Here is a 15970-nt window from a genome sequence, read left to right as displayed (position 1 = left end):
CAAGTTCCTCCAAATACAACCACTAAGTAATTTAACATGTTTATCACATTAGGAAAAAAAAAAACAAGCTATGAACCAGATGGGCTTCAATGAAGCACCCAATTAATAGAGGCAGCCTTACCATGTGACATGACTTAGAAGAAATAAATTCGAATAGCTCGGTCAAAAATAAGTCTGGGCATTGTAGCTCCCGTTTGTAACTAGTTTCTGAATTTCATGGCCATCTTTGAGTAAAAAACAAAATGTATTTAAAGTAATAAGTTTTCAAAAGAATATGCATCTAATCTATTCATTTTTCCAGACTCAAATAGGAGGAGACAGGCGTTAGGGACTGTGATTAGGAATGAGGCAGAAGTTCCCAGTTCCTTCCTCCAGAGTTTTTCTTTTCCAAGGCAGCGGCCAAATTAAGTTTTCAAACTTCCAAGCACAGGTCTTTTGTCCGGAACAACATTAACTAAACAAATGGCAACCCATTTCTAGGATAAAGAAGCTTTAGAGCAAAGCTAGCTAGGCATAAATTCTCCCTTCAGCGACACCGCCAACGGGAACTGGCCAGCAGGAACAAAAGAGAAACCCTAAACTTAAAAAAATCTGATCAACTTGGCTTCTAGGAATCAAGTTTTCCAAGTACAAATCAAGCTAAGATTTTTAAGAAATGATTCATTCAACATAAAAGGAGAAAGAGAGCCCATTAAGTAGAAACTTTAATGTGACTAGGACAGGAAGTCCCAAGGATAGAGGAATCCTAATATGGGAAGAATACTTGATACTGTGAATTTGTCAGCTCAAAACAAGAAAAAAATATGCAGCACTTTCTCAGCATGGTGATCTCTGGTTTCTCAGGCAATCATGGATAAGAAACAAATCGATATGTGAATATAAGCATCTATAAACTAAGAAATACTATTGATTTTCTCCTCTTAAAGGGATTTTTCACCTAAGGTTCAAGGTTGTCTAAAGGATCCATGAACGGGCTCGAGGAGTGAGGGTGAGTGATGAAACCCTACAGATTATGCCCAAATCTGTGTGTACATACATGGATTTTTCTCTATGGAGGAGGATTGAAAGTATTCATCAGATGACCCAAGTAGGTCATGACTTACTAAAGTCACAGAACACTAAGAGCTGTCACTCCATGTTGGAGTACAGCCACAGGTTTGGGTACAAACCCTCTCAGTTCTTCCACAAATCTGTAAAGCTTACCACGTGGGCACCCAAACAATCAACAAATATGTCTGTCCCAAGGAAAGAATATTCACATCCTGATCATGAGGAAAGGTACAAAAATAAGGTTAGCAATGGAACAGATGTGTTGTCCCCACCAAAGATTAAAAACGGAGTTTGGAAACAAGCTCCCTCCCTCAGTCGCCAAAAAGATACACATGATCTACTGCACTACCCGTTCTTCACGGATCTTTGAGAAAACTGACTCAGAGGAGGTAAAATGTCAATCCCGCAAAGTTAACAGCGAGTCATACGACCAATGGCCACAGCTGCCTCCTCAACAGCGTGGAGATCACACAAACCTTAAAGCAGCTTCCCTACTGAGAGATGATTCTGAGTCCCCTTCACATATCGGTTACCTTTTCTGTTTTCTAAAGGGTGAAAACGAAGTGGCCAGAGTTTCGTACAGAATGTCACTTTGGAAAGCAGGGTTTCAGAAAGGACAGGGCAAAGAAGCCACATCGAATGAAACAAAGGGTCCGAAATCATCTACCAGGGGTGAGTCTACTCAAACCACGACGCCCACAAGGTCTACATGCTTCACCAGTTAAACAAAGATGAGGAACTTGAGGATGGCTATCTAGCTGTCATGCTGTATATAAAAGATTTCCAGAGACAAAGGCAGGGACAGTACAAGTTTGATTTGCAAGACGACTGGGGGTAAAGACAAAGCATCTCTTTAATGTCAAGACCCAAAGCACAGCTGCCCCTGACATCTCAAGTTTCTCTCACCTCCACAGGGAACCGCCTGCCGTTGATGCTGTGTTCAGAGCCTGCAGAACCATTGCTGTGGCCCCAATGAAATTCCACCTTCTCAGCTTTGAATCTGCCAGGGAGGCCAGCACCGCTGACAAAATAGTCGTCTTTCAGAAGGATGGCAACTGTGTAAAGCAGAAGGGAAACGACAATGAGTTTCAAAACCACACTTGAAAGATTGCTCCTGTGCTTCAAATAAAAGTTCATGATTACATGATGGAAATTGCTTCCCATATACCTGTTAGAAAGCAAGTCAAAAACATTAGTCTGAATAAATAAGCACATTCTAGCTGCAGAACGCTCTCAAGAGCCAGTTGACTCTAACTCATGAAAATTCCCAGAGAATGGTCTCAGAATTTCTTAACCATTTCACAGTTGGAAAAACAAACAAACAAACAAAAAACAGACAATGATAGAGTAAGTGGCTCTGAATCAGGGTCTGTAAATCTGCTTGAAGATCAAAATTATTTTTCCTTTTTAAACACTGATTCCTGGGGCTATCCCAAGATTCAAGGTCTGGAATGAGATGGGAAATATATATATAAGTCAGTTGCAGAAGACATGTTTCTTTGATCAGAAAACTTAAGCAAGGCGTCAGGAAATAAAATTTGTAGGTTCTACCAATATTAAGGAAATAACAGTGGGAAAACAGCTGGGATTGGGATTCATATTTGATAATGGTGTCCAGGAAAGTATAGTGAAAATTCTACTCATTAAGTCACTCAAGTAACTGCAGCTAAGTAGATTTACTTTAATATGTCTTTTAATTCTAAGCATAAGAAAATTTTGCTTAGCCCATCCGGAAGAACACATAAGAAGTCCTTAACATAGAAAACCTCAATCAATTCAAATCCTAAATTTCAAAATCACATCTCTCTTCCTTGAAACACAGAAAAGAGAAATCAAGAACAAATAACTTGGGCTGATACTACCAGAAAAATTATTTTTCCAAAAGGAATGTAATATCCAAGTGGATGAAAAAGAGATTTTATTTTATAAGTCATACATTCCCCCCCTTTTTTGTTGTTGTCTAAAGTGAATTCACTCATTCATTTAACAAACACTTATTGGCTGGTGAATACGCATAACGCTCCAACCAACATACCAAATGGCCTGTGACCAATGCGCCAACCAACATACTAAATGGCCTGTGATTGGAAGCTAAGCTCATTTAAGTCAGGGAAAAGCTTTCGTATCCTCATTGTCTCCTCTTCCTAAAGAGATGCCAGTTCAAGCCTTAGAGAGAAATCCTGCATGAAAATTAGGTCTCCATAAAAGACAGGGACTAGACTAATGACCCATTTCTAAAACAAGTGCAATTAGTTTCAGGACTTCTCTGTAAAAAGGGAAGCATAGCTAGTGGGAAGCAGCCCAATAGCACAAGGAGATCAGCTCGGTGCTTTGTGACCACTTAGAGGGGTGGGATAGGGAGGGTGGGAGGGAGACACAAGAGGGACAAGATATGAGGATATATGTTTATGTACAGCTGATTCACTTTGTTATAAAGCAGAAACTAACACACCATTGTAAAGCAATTATACTCCAATAAAGACGTTAAAAAAAAAAAGAGCAAGTGATGGAACCCTGTTTGTAATAACCCCTTTTTACTGCATTCAAAGGCAGTTTTCTCGCAACTTTTGAAAAAGTTACAGTGAACATTCAATTAGTGGGACAGAGAATTAAAGGATAAAATGAAATAAGAGCAAGTGTTTCTCATGCTGATTGAACATGCTATGGCATGTTCCTTTACTGTGTGCTACGCATGGTTTAGAAGAAGGCTTGGCAAAACTTTTCTGTAAAAGGTGAGACAGTAAATATTTAAGGCTTTGTGGGTCCTATGGCCCTTGCTGTAACCACTTAACTTGGTCTTAGTAGCCCAGAAGCAGCCAAACACAATATGTAAATGAATGGGTGAGGCTGTATTCCGATAAAACTTTAGTTATCCACATTAAAATTCGCATATAATTTTCACACGTCATGGAATATTCTCCTTTTGATTTTTTTCCAACCATTAAAAAACCTAAGAACTAGCAGGAGGGGTTGTCATTTGGTGATCCCTAGAACACAATATATTTTAGAAGACAAACTATTGTGTTAAACCAGTGTTCCAAAGCCCAAATACCTATGAATTAGCTCAGTATTGTCTTTAACACTGTTGATTACTCACAGCTGGTTACAGATTCTATCCATAACATTTTGCATCCAAAAGATGAAGACAAAGAATTTTGAGCGCATCTGTTACAATCATGCAGGGACTCCGCAGCATCTTATAAATATTTGATTTTACCTAAATCATTTATGTCTCTGTCAGGGGTCATTTTACTTCTTTTTCATGAATAATTAAAAGCATAATTAGGGAACTGTACAACCTGAAACACTAATCTCATTTTTCATTTTACAGTATTTCTCACTAGAGCACACAGCACACTACATGCATGTACTGCCCCCACCTTCCGAAAGCGGCTAAATTTTTGTTTACATATAACACTGGAAAGAGAGAACTTGCCCAGCCACCATGCAACACTTTGCTGATGATCACTGATAACACTGCTCTGTTTCACAACAAAATGTACCAAAGGTAGCCGCTGCGGAGCACAGAATGTAGGAAGGGCCATGAGCTCACGGGATGGACGGACCTGGGTTAGAATCTCATTCTGCCACTTAACAGCGGGGTGACCTTGGGCAAGTTACCTGACTTCTCTGTGTCTTGGTTTCCATCATTATTCAAATGGCAATAACAGTGCCTAGCTGGTGAGACTGTTTTGACGCCTGAAAGAAATCGCACACAGAAAGCACTTAACCCAGTGCCAGAAATTCAGCAAGCACACAGCCAATGCGGGCTTTTGTCCACCTACCAATAATTTCTAGAGACGTGGTCGGAGTTCATGCAGCAGCACAGAAGGGCAACCACACAGGTGCAACTCTCCGTTTTCAGGCAGAGCTCCATTTCATTTACTTATTAAAAAAAATTTGTTTTTAAATTTACTTATTTATTTATTTATATGTGGCCACATTGGGTCTTTGTTGCTGTGCGCAGGCTTTCTCTAGTTGTGTTGAGCAGGGGCTACTCATTGCAGTGCGCGGGCTTCTTATTGCAGTGGCTTCTCTTGCTGTGGAGCATGGGCCCTAGGCTGGCGGGCTCAGTAGTTGTGACTTGCAGGCTCTAGAACACAGGCTCAGTAGTTGTGGTGCACGGGCTTAGTTGCTCCGAGGCATGTGGGATCTTCCCGGACCAGGGCACGAACCTGTGTTCCCTGCACTGGCGGGCGGATTCTTAACCACTGGCCACCAGGGAAGTCCCCAGAGTTCCATTTTAAAGCAATATTGTCTTTCCCACAAAACAAAACGTGTCCTTGAGCAGGGACAATAAACAGCAAAGGTAGGTGTGACCCAAATACTTGAGATGTTAAGTGTTGAGTGGCTGCTCTGAATTTACTAAAACACTGAGTAAAACACAGATTTCCATGATTTCTATTCTTTCAGTCACGTCAGTGAAAAGAAAATCCCAGTTTGATGCTAATATGCCCTCCACCTTTCAACGATACTCATTCATTTCCCCCTTTACCGAAAAGTAAATACGTAAGCTAGAACTTAATAACGTTGGTACCTTTGATTTATTTTCACAGATTACAGACATAATTTTTTACATAAGTCTATCCTTGTCAAATGCACAGCGTTTTGCATTAAGGTGTTGATAAAATGTTTTGCTTTAAAATCAATTCATTTAATTAAAATCAAGTGCATCAACTGAAAAACAATAAGTAAACGATACTACGATAATAATGAATAAATACATTTTAATTTAAATTTTAAAACAGTAGCACCAAGAGTGAATCTGGATAAGGTGACATTTAGGAAGGTAGCAAGCAACAGCTAAAGACTGGAGAAAGATGGGCCAGGAGGAGAAGGCAGGGAAGGTACCTAGGAGTGCACTGTCTAGAATGAGGCCCCTCTGGTTGTTCAACTGCTAATATGCATTGTGATGAAATTAAAGAAGAATGATGGAGGATGTGGAAGAAACTGGGAGCTTCAAATTCAGGGTTTTTAACCTGGAGTCCAAAGTCCAAAGCAGTAGCCACCCACAGACTTCGCAGTCTACATCCTCCTGATACAGGAAGTAAAATTCTGAGCATGGGTGCATAAACGAAGTCAGACTCTGGAGCCAGTTGGGTCTGAATTTGAGCCCTAGATCTGCCACTATCAGTTGTGAGAAAGTTACTGCATTTCTGGGTGCTTCAGTTCCTATTCTGTGAAACTGGAATAATACAACAGCAACTTCACAAGTTTGTTATGAGATCACAAGGGTTGACACATGAAGAATGCCCACAACAGTAACTCATTCACCACATTATAGCAGGAAGATGGCACTGTAAAAGCCCAGAAATAAACCCACACATATGCGGACGGTTAATTTACAACAAAGGAGCAAAGAACGTACAATGGAATGAGGACAATCTTTTCAATAAATAGTGTTGGGAAAACTGGACAGTCACATGCAAAAGAAAGAAACTAGACTACTATCTTATATTATACACAAGAATTAACTCAAAATGAATTAAAGACTTGAATGTAAGACGTGAAACCATAACATTCCTAGAAGAAAACATAGGCAGTAAGCTCTTTGACATGGGTCTTATCGATGCTTTTGCGGAATGACTCCAAAAGCAAGAAAAACAAAAGCAAAAATAAACAAATGGGACTACATCAAACTAAAAAGCTTCTGCACAGTAAAGGAAACCATTATCAAAACAAAAAGGCAACCTACTGAATGGGAAAAGATATTTGCAATTCATATATCCAGTAAGGGGTTAATGTCCAAAATACAAAAGAATTCATACAACTCAACAACAACAAAACCCCAAAAATTCCCATTGAAAATTGGGCAGACGATCTAAATAGACATTTTTCCAAAGAAGACATACAGATGGCCAACAGGCACATGAAAAGACGTTCAAATCACTAATTAATAGGAAAGTGCAAATCAAAACTACAATGAGATATCACCTCACACCCGTTAGAATGGCTATAAGCATTGGCAAGGATGTGGAAAAAAAGGAACCCTAGTACACTGTGGGTGGGAATTTTTCCACTACGGAAAACAGTTAAGAATAAATAAAACTAGAACTACCATATCACCCAGCTATTCCACTTGGGTATTTATCCGAAGCACATGAAAACTAATTTGAAAACATATATGCATCCCTATGTTTATTGCAGCATTATTAAAATAGACAAGATATGGAAACCACATAAGTGTCTATAGATAGGTGAATGGATGAAGAAGATGTGGTATATGTATATACCATGGTATACTACTCAGCCACAAACAGAATGAAATCCTGCTATCTGCAACAGCATGAATGGGCCTTGAAGGCATTAGGCTAAGTGAAATAAGCCAGAAGAAGAAAGACAAATAAGTATGATTTCACTTGTATGTGGAGTCTAAAAAAAACAGAACAAATGAACAAAATAAAACAAACTCACAGATCCAGAGATCAGATGAGTGGTTACCAGAGGGCAAGGGGTTGGAGGGGTGGGTAAAATGGGTGGAAGGGATCAACTGTGCAGTGACTGACAGTAAACAGTCTTGCGGCGGTGATAACTCCGTAGTGTATACAGATGTCAAATTATAATGCTGTATACCTGAAACTTAGAGTTAAAAACTAGATGGCATTACATAAGTGCTGTTTATAAAAGTTATCCTAGGGAGAGGATCCACAGCTTTCACAGATTCCCCCCGTGTCCAGGGCCCCCCATAATGAAAAAGTGCTCTACACAGGGGCAGGGGGTAGGTAGGAGTCACACCATGGATAAGGAGTTACTTTCCTCCTGAGCTTGACAGGAAGACTAAGTGCCAGGCATTCACTGCATTCTTCACAGGACATCCACAAACTGTTTATAAATTAAACTCAGTGTGTCTAAATAATGCTGGCCTAAAGCAAATGTTCACACTACAATCTGAGTAAACAGCAGCAGATGCCAAAAGTTAAACAAAAAAATGGATGAGAAGGAAAATAAGCCCGTTACTGTCTTACCTCCACCACTTCCCAACCAATTTTTAACACTACAAGATGGGAAAAGACTCCCATTATTGGATCGTAATGGTGAGGCCTCCAGACCACCCCCCATTCCAGTGTCCATCAGGTAATGCTTTCAGGCTCCTGGTGAAAAGGGAAATGCTCTGGTCTGGAAGTCAAGACACACAGGCTCTAGTTCTAGGCTTCTACTAACGTCCCTGTAGGCACTACCGTTTATTTTTTCAAATAATTTACCAAGTAACTACTGGGGAAGAAAAGGTAAGTAAATGAGACATTAGCTCCTGCCTTCACGGAGTGTACAGTTGGTGGGAAAGACAGGCCCCAGCAACTAAAGAGATGACAGAAGCAACCCTGCAAGTGGGACAGGTGGTAAGAGGTGAGCATCCAACCCCAGACTGGAGAAGACACAGCAGGAGGAAAAGCTCATGCAAATGCCCTGTGTGGAGGAAGCCAGGGTGACTGGTGCCCACAGAGCAGGGTGTGGCATAGAGGCCAGACAGCAAAGCAGGGACAGCAAGGAGTCTGTCTGAGTTCTGCAGAGAAGTGAGAGGTCCTCAATATGGTTGAGAGAGAACAAGAAAGAAAGAGGGGGAGACGCACAGACATGATCAGATTAGGGAAATAAGATCATTGTGGCTACTAAACGGAAAAGGCCTGGAAGGAAGGCAACATTGGTTGGTAGAAACAAAGTCAGGGGCTTCCCTGGTGGTGCAGTGGTTAAGAATCCGCATGCCAATGCAGGGGACAGGGGTTCGAGCCCTGGTCCGGGAAGATCCCACATGCTGCGGAGCAACTAAGCCCGTGCACCACAACTACTGAGCATGCGCTCTAGAGCCTGTGAGCCACAACTACTGAGCCTGTGCTCTAGAGCCCATGAGCCACAACTACTGAGCCCGCGAACCACAACTACTGAGTTCGCGCGCCTAGAGCCCGTGCTCCGCAACAAGAGAAGCCACCGCAATGAGAAGCCTGTGCACCGCAACGAAGCATAGCCCCAGCTCGCCGCAACTAGAGAAAGCCCGCGCACAACAACGAAGACACAATGTAGCCAAAAATAAATAAATTAATAAATTAATTTTTAAAAAACGAAAAAAACAAAGTCAGGAGGTTACTGCATTCATCTAGTAAAGAGATAGTGGACAGACAATGTGAGGCCGAGCAGCCTCAGAGAACCAAGAAACGCCAAGTCATGGGATTATCCTGGGTCTCGGTTAACTCACTGCTAAACTGAGCAAGAGGAACAAAGTGGATTAGTTGACCCTTTAATCATATAAGATACGACAGATGACAACCTAGTAGAAGGTTCTGTGCCCTAAAAAAGAAAGGAACGCTTCAAAAATTACCCTCAAAATTCAAAATCGTGAATTCAGTTTTGAGTCTAGTTATGTAACATAGCGCTGGTTTGCCCATTCTGTAACTGGTAGATTAGGCTTCGGTCTACCCAGAAAATAGCTGCTACCACCCGAGCGCAGGGACTGGGGCTATGGGGATAAGAGAAAGGAAGTGGAGCTTAGCAGACAGGAAACAGAGCTTGCAGTGTGTCTTGCCAAAGAGAGACCCAGGGAAATAGCTCCGACTTGAATTCCAGGGTTCAGGCAAGACTGAATGGTAACAGGCTGAAAAGAACCCAAGAATCTGGATATCTGAAATAGGAGAAATTTAAGAAGAGCCAAAGCACATTTAGCATCCCCCCCAAAGAAGAACAGATCCTTTTTTAATTACACTTAAATTTTCGTTTTGGGGCAACCTTGAACTAACCAGAGGGCTGTGGGGTATTATGAAGTCAGGGTTGGGCATGCCCAGTGTCAATGGTGCTGAACACCCAGATGTTTCCAAACATCTGTCTACTTGGCTGATGCTACGCTTTTAATCAGAAACCTCGGCAGCCTCTTTGTGAGCAAAATGACCAATTCGTTAGTGGCATAAACAAAACTCAGAGCTTAAAGAAAAAAATGTGATCCAGGAAAAAGGACCCCATGCTGGTCCATCTTCAGTGCCCACATTTACATCTACCAAGGATCATTAAGATCACTCCAAGGGGGTGGGAGGGTAATAGAATACAAATAATTTGATGGTTTGGTATCAAGCAAAATTGGAAACCCCAAGAACATATACTTGGGGTATCATTGTGTACCTCACTTGTCCTAAAGCCCTTCCCATCAATATATCAGGAATATAGGTTTTATTGAAATGAGGACATACTCAGGTTTTCACCATCAGCACCGGGCTCTCTACTCCATAAACAGAGCAAGAAAAAACACTTTCAAACTCTGGTTCTCATCTGCGGCCAGCTCTAAGGAAGACAGGAAGAAGGGAGAGAAGGGGGCCAAAACTAGGAGCTGGGAGTGAAAACAGACCAACAGGCAAGGGGCAGAGCCTTGTTTACAGGGGTGGGGAAATTCACGGAGATGTGAGAGGAAAGGTGGGAGAGAAGCAAACCGCAAAAACGTGAAAGCTCATGGAGAGATACTCATCAACAGAACAGAAAGAATAGAAGCAGAATAGAAATGGAAAGAAGAGAAAGCCCAATCAGGGATGAGAGGACAAGCACACACACAGAATTCCTAGAAACTTCCTTCCCAATCTCAGGATTGCTAAAGGCTTTTTTCATGCATGTGACACTTGGACAATCATGCTGGCACTGTGGAATGCCCTCTTGAGCGGGGGCTAAGCGTGCAAGTCCATGAATTTGGGAAGAAATCAAGCATCATGAAAATCACCACTGGAAACTCTGTAAGGAGCCCGTAATGGCAGCCTGGTACTGACTCTCAGTAAGGCTCGCATCAGTTTCTCCACCAACCTTAGACCAGAACACTGCTTCTGCAGGGCAGCATGGGGGCAGCCGTTAGTTTGAGCTGTAACTGTAGTGACCCACAGAACGCACAGTGCCTTTCACGGTCAGACACTTGCTTGGCCCAGGGGAGCCTCGCCCTGTGGGCGAGCAGAGCAGCAGGGCCAAATGCTCCTCTTGTACTGAGCTGGGGTCACGTGCTCAGTTAGGGAAGTAGCACGTGGAGATGACTGAGGTTGTTAAGATTATATTTTTCTCTTCATATCAGCCTGCAATGAGGTTGTTCTTTTCTTATTTAAGTCTGTGGGTTCTTATGGCGTCACTTTACCATGAAAGTTTGAAGGACCTGGTAAAATAAAGTAGAGGCAACAGCCTCTTAATCCTTGTCTGAATTTTATGGGCTGAGCAACATATTAGGACATGGTTCCTGACCTACCTACCTACACAGACTTTTCCCACCATCAATCTACTTTTATTAACTTATCAACTACTTCTTGAATCCACCTACGCCAGGCACTGGTATAGGTAGACAAATAAGAAAGAATGTAGGCAAAGAAAAAATATAGTAAACCAACATAAAATGTGAAAATGGAAGTAACAACCATCATGGCAAATGTATTTACTACCTGTCCTTGGTGTGGGGGGGAGGGTAAAAGAAAAAGTAGTGAAGAAACACAAAAACATCCTCCAAATAGTTAAAACTCATAGGAGACCATGGCTTATTAACATATATCAGAAGCACCATCTAAGTCTTAAATTTTGATCATTTAGCTAGAAGCTAATGCTAGGAACAGCAAGATTATCTTGAAATATTCTTAATGAATGCATTATCTTTTCATTCTACAAAAATGAAACTTTAGATGGAATCAGATGAGAACTGGCACAATAGACAGTCATGGCTCTTCGGGAAGAAATAGAGAGATGCTATCTGTCTTGTAAAGATATTTTAGACAACTTTCGAGAAGTGGGCTACGTACAACCACATTGCTCTATTGATTATGCTAGATTAAATATATAGCCCTCTCCGGGGGTTAAGACAGATATGAACATTAAAACTGTTTTACGAGAAAGTTACTGTCTGTATGTAACAGGCCGCTTTAAATATTAACTTTCTAAATTCATATTTTGATATGCAAATGACAGTCTATTTTACAGATAAGTGACCTGTAAATTTCTACCAGAAAAAAAATAAATATTCCTTCCTGGATTTATTTTCTAGAAGTGCGAGGTTCAAGAAAAGACTTTGGGGAAGAAAAATAGGTGTTGCTTAAAAATTAATGATTTAATAAAAATGACTTTTTTTTGGCATCTAGGTATGAAAGTTAGATATGAAATGAATGACGGTAACAAAGACCGACTATGTGGCTCACAACATACGGTTTTTTTTTTAAATTAAACTTTTAATCTTTCTGATAACTGTAGATCAACATGCAGTTGTAAGAAATAATACAGAGGTCCCGAGTCCCCTTTATCCAGTTTCCCCAAATGGTCACATCTTACAAAATTATAGTATACAATGATATGTGTGTTTTTTTAAACTGATATTATCCAAGTTGCCTATCAATACTACTCACTGCAGATATTATGAACTCCTACGTTTAATTCAGACACACAGCACACTGTATTTATACCGTGTTCAGCTCAATTTATATGATCCGTGCATAACTGATAAAGCAAGTGAATCCTCATATTTCTCTAAAATGCTGCAATATTTACGAACTCACTTGGCATTTTAAGAACTGCAGAATAAAGAAGTTTCTAGGTTCATGCTTATTTAAAAAAACAACAATGACACAGGTTGGTTTTCGCACCCAAGTTTCTAGACAAACATAAATTGAAACTCTTTGAAGAGAACAGAAAAACAATTCGATGTTCACATTTAAAATTGCATACAAATGGTTGGCACTTTTAAAAAATCACTCCTATAGAATCATGTTAGATTATTTATGAGATACTAGCCCGCCTAGTATGATGTCATAAATTTTGTAGTCGTAAGTACAGTTTGAGAAGTCACGAGGATTTATTTCTGCTTCTCAGACAGCCATGCTTCTTCTGAAATTTCAGAGACAGATGCGTTCATATTTGGATGGCTGTGCTCCAAAGTCAGGCGCATGCACCCATAGACAGGCAACAACTTGGGGATCACTCTGGGAAGACAGCAGAGTGACAGAGATTGATAATCAGCTTCTGGAAGACCAAGGTCATGAATCAACTTGCACTGAGTGAACCCTACACTCATCTAAAACATGTCATTGGAGATACCAAGTTGAAAGCTGTCACTGAAACGTGTTATCTTTGCAGAAGGCTGTCAAGCGTTGCAAGTCAAGGAGAAAACCATATCAGAGAGCCCAGCGAATTGCCTTTGGCAGGCTTCTGGAATGTGGCACACCAAGGTAGCACTCGACAGCAAAATCCGATTACCCCAGCGTGGCAAATCTTCCATCCACCACATTCAGATCGTCTGCAGAGTAATATTCCCATCACAGGTGTCCAAAGGACACTCACATTTGAAATATAAAGCAGGGCCACCGGTAGAGAAATTCTGAATGGTAACAACAAGCACACCATCTATACTGGGGGAGTAGAGAGGTGGGGGTGAAAAGTTGTGTACAGATAATATCACTGGTACACAAGTCTGTCCTGAGCAGCTGCTCAAATGGTTGAATCAAGGTACAGGAGAAGGTAGCTGCTATAAGACCCAAAGAACCGTTTGTGGGGACATTATGGAAAAGAGCCCAAAGCTGGGAATCACTGTGCTGAGTGAGTGGGAAACAATTCTAAGAACAAATCAAGCCAGCCCAAAGCAATCGGCCATGAATAATCTCAGACAAATGCTGGTTTGGAAAAGGAAATGGATCCCCGAAGTTGTATGTGCAGCCAGTTAGGTTGAAAAAAAAAAAAAAAAAAGGCAACTCAATGACCCACAACATGGATGGGACCAAAGGACAGATAATGAACTCATTTTAGCTCAGCATGAGGGCTTCAGGCAGCCAAGGCTCCTGAAGGGATTACTAACAGTGGTTTGTAGTGCCATCCTTGGCTACAAAGGGATCATTTCAAAGAGAGAGAGAGAGAGAGAGAGGGAGAGTTAGTTTTAATGGGTTGGGTTATAAGAATTGAAAAATAAGATAAGAAAAATATCTTTAGCAACAACGGAATCCCAGGTAGCACTAGGCACAAATGTAATATAACACCTAGGGATTTATTTTCAGATCAAACAGTGGGGCATAGCAAGGCATTCCTGCTACTTCCATCAATGATCTATAACTGCTATTTGCATAATAGTGATTAAGAGGGAAGGAGCTTTTGCACCAGCAATGTTGAAAATGTGGTATTTCATATTTGTGGACCCCAAGTGACAGGTGAGGTAGGTAAAGGGAAGCAGGAGGATCAAACTGCTGGTCTGATGCACAAAGGGATAAGATGGTGTTCATCTGTATTCTAATATAATAACTAATATTAACAAAGCAAATTCTCAAGGAAGATAAGGATTTTATTTTCATTTATGCATTTGGCACAGTGCTGTCCAATAGAACTTTCTATAATGATAGAATGTTCTCTATCTTTGCTGCCTGATATGATAGCCACTAGCCATATATTACTGAACACTTGAAATGTGGCTAGTACCAATACTACTGAAAGTGATCTATAGATTCAATGACATCCTTATGAAAATTCCAATGGTATTTTTCACAGAAATAATCAAAACAATACTAGAATTCCTATGGAACCACAAAAGACCCTGAGAAACCAAAGCCACCCTTTGAAAGGAGAACAGAGCTGGAAGTGTTACACTTCCTGATTTCAAATTATGCTACAAAGCTATAGTAATCAAGACAGTATGGAACTGGCACAAAAATAAACACATCAACCAGTGGAATAGAATCTAGAGCCCAGAAACAAACCCATGCATATTCGGTCAACTAATATTTGACAAAGGAGGCAAGAATACTCAATGGGAAAAAGATAGTCTCGTCGATAAATGGTGCTGGAAAAATGCAACATCCACCTTCAAAGAATGAAGTTGGACCACTACCTTACATTCCTCAGAAAAATTAATTTGAAATGGATTAAAGACTTAAAATCTAAGACCTGAAACTATTAAACTCCTAGAAGAAAACATAGGGGAAAAGCTCCTTGGCATTGGCCATGGCAATGATAATTTGGATATGACACCAAAAGCACACGCAACAAAAGTAAAAACAGATGAGACTCACCAAACTCAAAAGCTGGGCACCGCAAAAGAAACAACCAATAAAATGAAATGGCAAAATGGTATACATCAATTATATCTTAATAAACCTGGAAAAATAAATAGAGGTGACCCTCACCCACACCCCAGAAAAATCCAGAGATCTCAATGTGGGTCTCCTCTGCTTCAAACCCTGCAAACACGCAACCTAAGAAAGCGGAAAAGAAAACGATATGTGGCTAGTAAAACTGAGGGAGCGAATTTTAATCTTACTTACTTTTAATCAATTAAAATTTAAATTTGAATATAGCCACATGTGGCTAGTGGCCACTATAGTAAAACAGATTTCTAAAAGTTCATGCTGCATCCTTCACATGGACTGACCCATTTAATCCTTATAACCCTATGAGACTGATACAATTTTGTTATCTATATATATATTTTTAATTTTTATCCTAGCATATTAAAAAAAAATTTTAAAGCACAAAGTGATTAGGTAGTTTGTCCCAAATCACACAGTTAGTAAAGCAAGTGGTCAGTTCTCAAACCAAGGGCCAATTCCAAAGCTCTCACTCAGCTATACATTCTCTGTAGCAACATACACTACTAAAGGAGCAACTCGTGGTTAAGGTAAAGACCAGAGACCCAGAAACATTTCATATTGTTCCACAGACAAGTAAAGAAGACACAGTCTACCTGTTTTCCCTGTGTTTTTCATCCAGGTTTTGTTGGAAGACTCATTGTCAAAGCCATCAAGTTGCAGGTCCTGGTACTCTTCACCGACACGTGCATGCTGGTCTGAAATGTCTATAGGTGACTGGTGATGGCCCCCACAGCTGACACTAGACGTGACCCAGTGCTCAGGACCGTAGGCACCTGTTAAAAGAAAACAAGACTTCAATCCTTATGGTTCAAGGGTCAGGGATAAAATGAGTATGATGCACGAAAGTCAAGCATTGCATCTCCCAA

The 15970-nt window shown here is 40.7% G+C and overlaps 1 protein-coding gene across 2 annotated transcripts in view; it reads right to left on the bottom strand.

The window, feature by feature from the left end:
- Positions 1 to 15970, bottom strand: part of PTPRG (protein tyrosine phosphatase receptor type G) — a 732636-nt gene that overhangs the window by 293672 nt on the left and 422994 nt on the right. For both annotated transcript variants that reach the window (XM_082663439.1, XM_082663438.1), the window contains exons 3-4: positions 15698 to 15877; positions 1957 to 2105 (exon numbers count right to left, since the gene is read on the bottom strand). In XM_082663439.1, coding sequence (XP_082519565.1) covers positions 1957 to 2105; positions 15698 to 15877 — 329 coding nt within the window. The remainder of the gene's footprint in view (positions 1 to 1956; positions 2106 to 15697; positions 15878 to 15970) is intronic.

Source organism: Grampus griseus (assembly GCF_964374135.1).
Source record: "Grampus griseus genome assembly, chromosome: 10".
NCBI lineage: Eukaryota > Metazoa > Chordata > Mammalia > Artiodactyla > Delphinidae > Grampus > Grampus griseus.
This window is presented reverse-complemented; position numbering and strand designations above follow the sequence as displayed.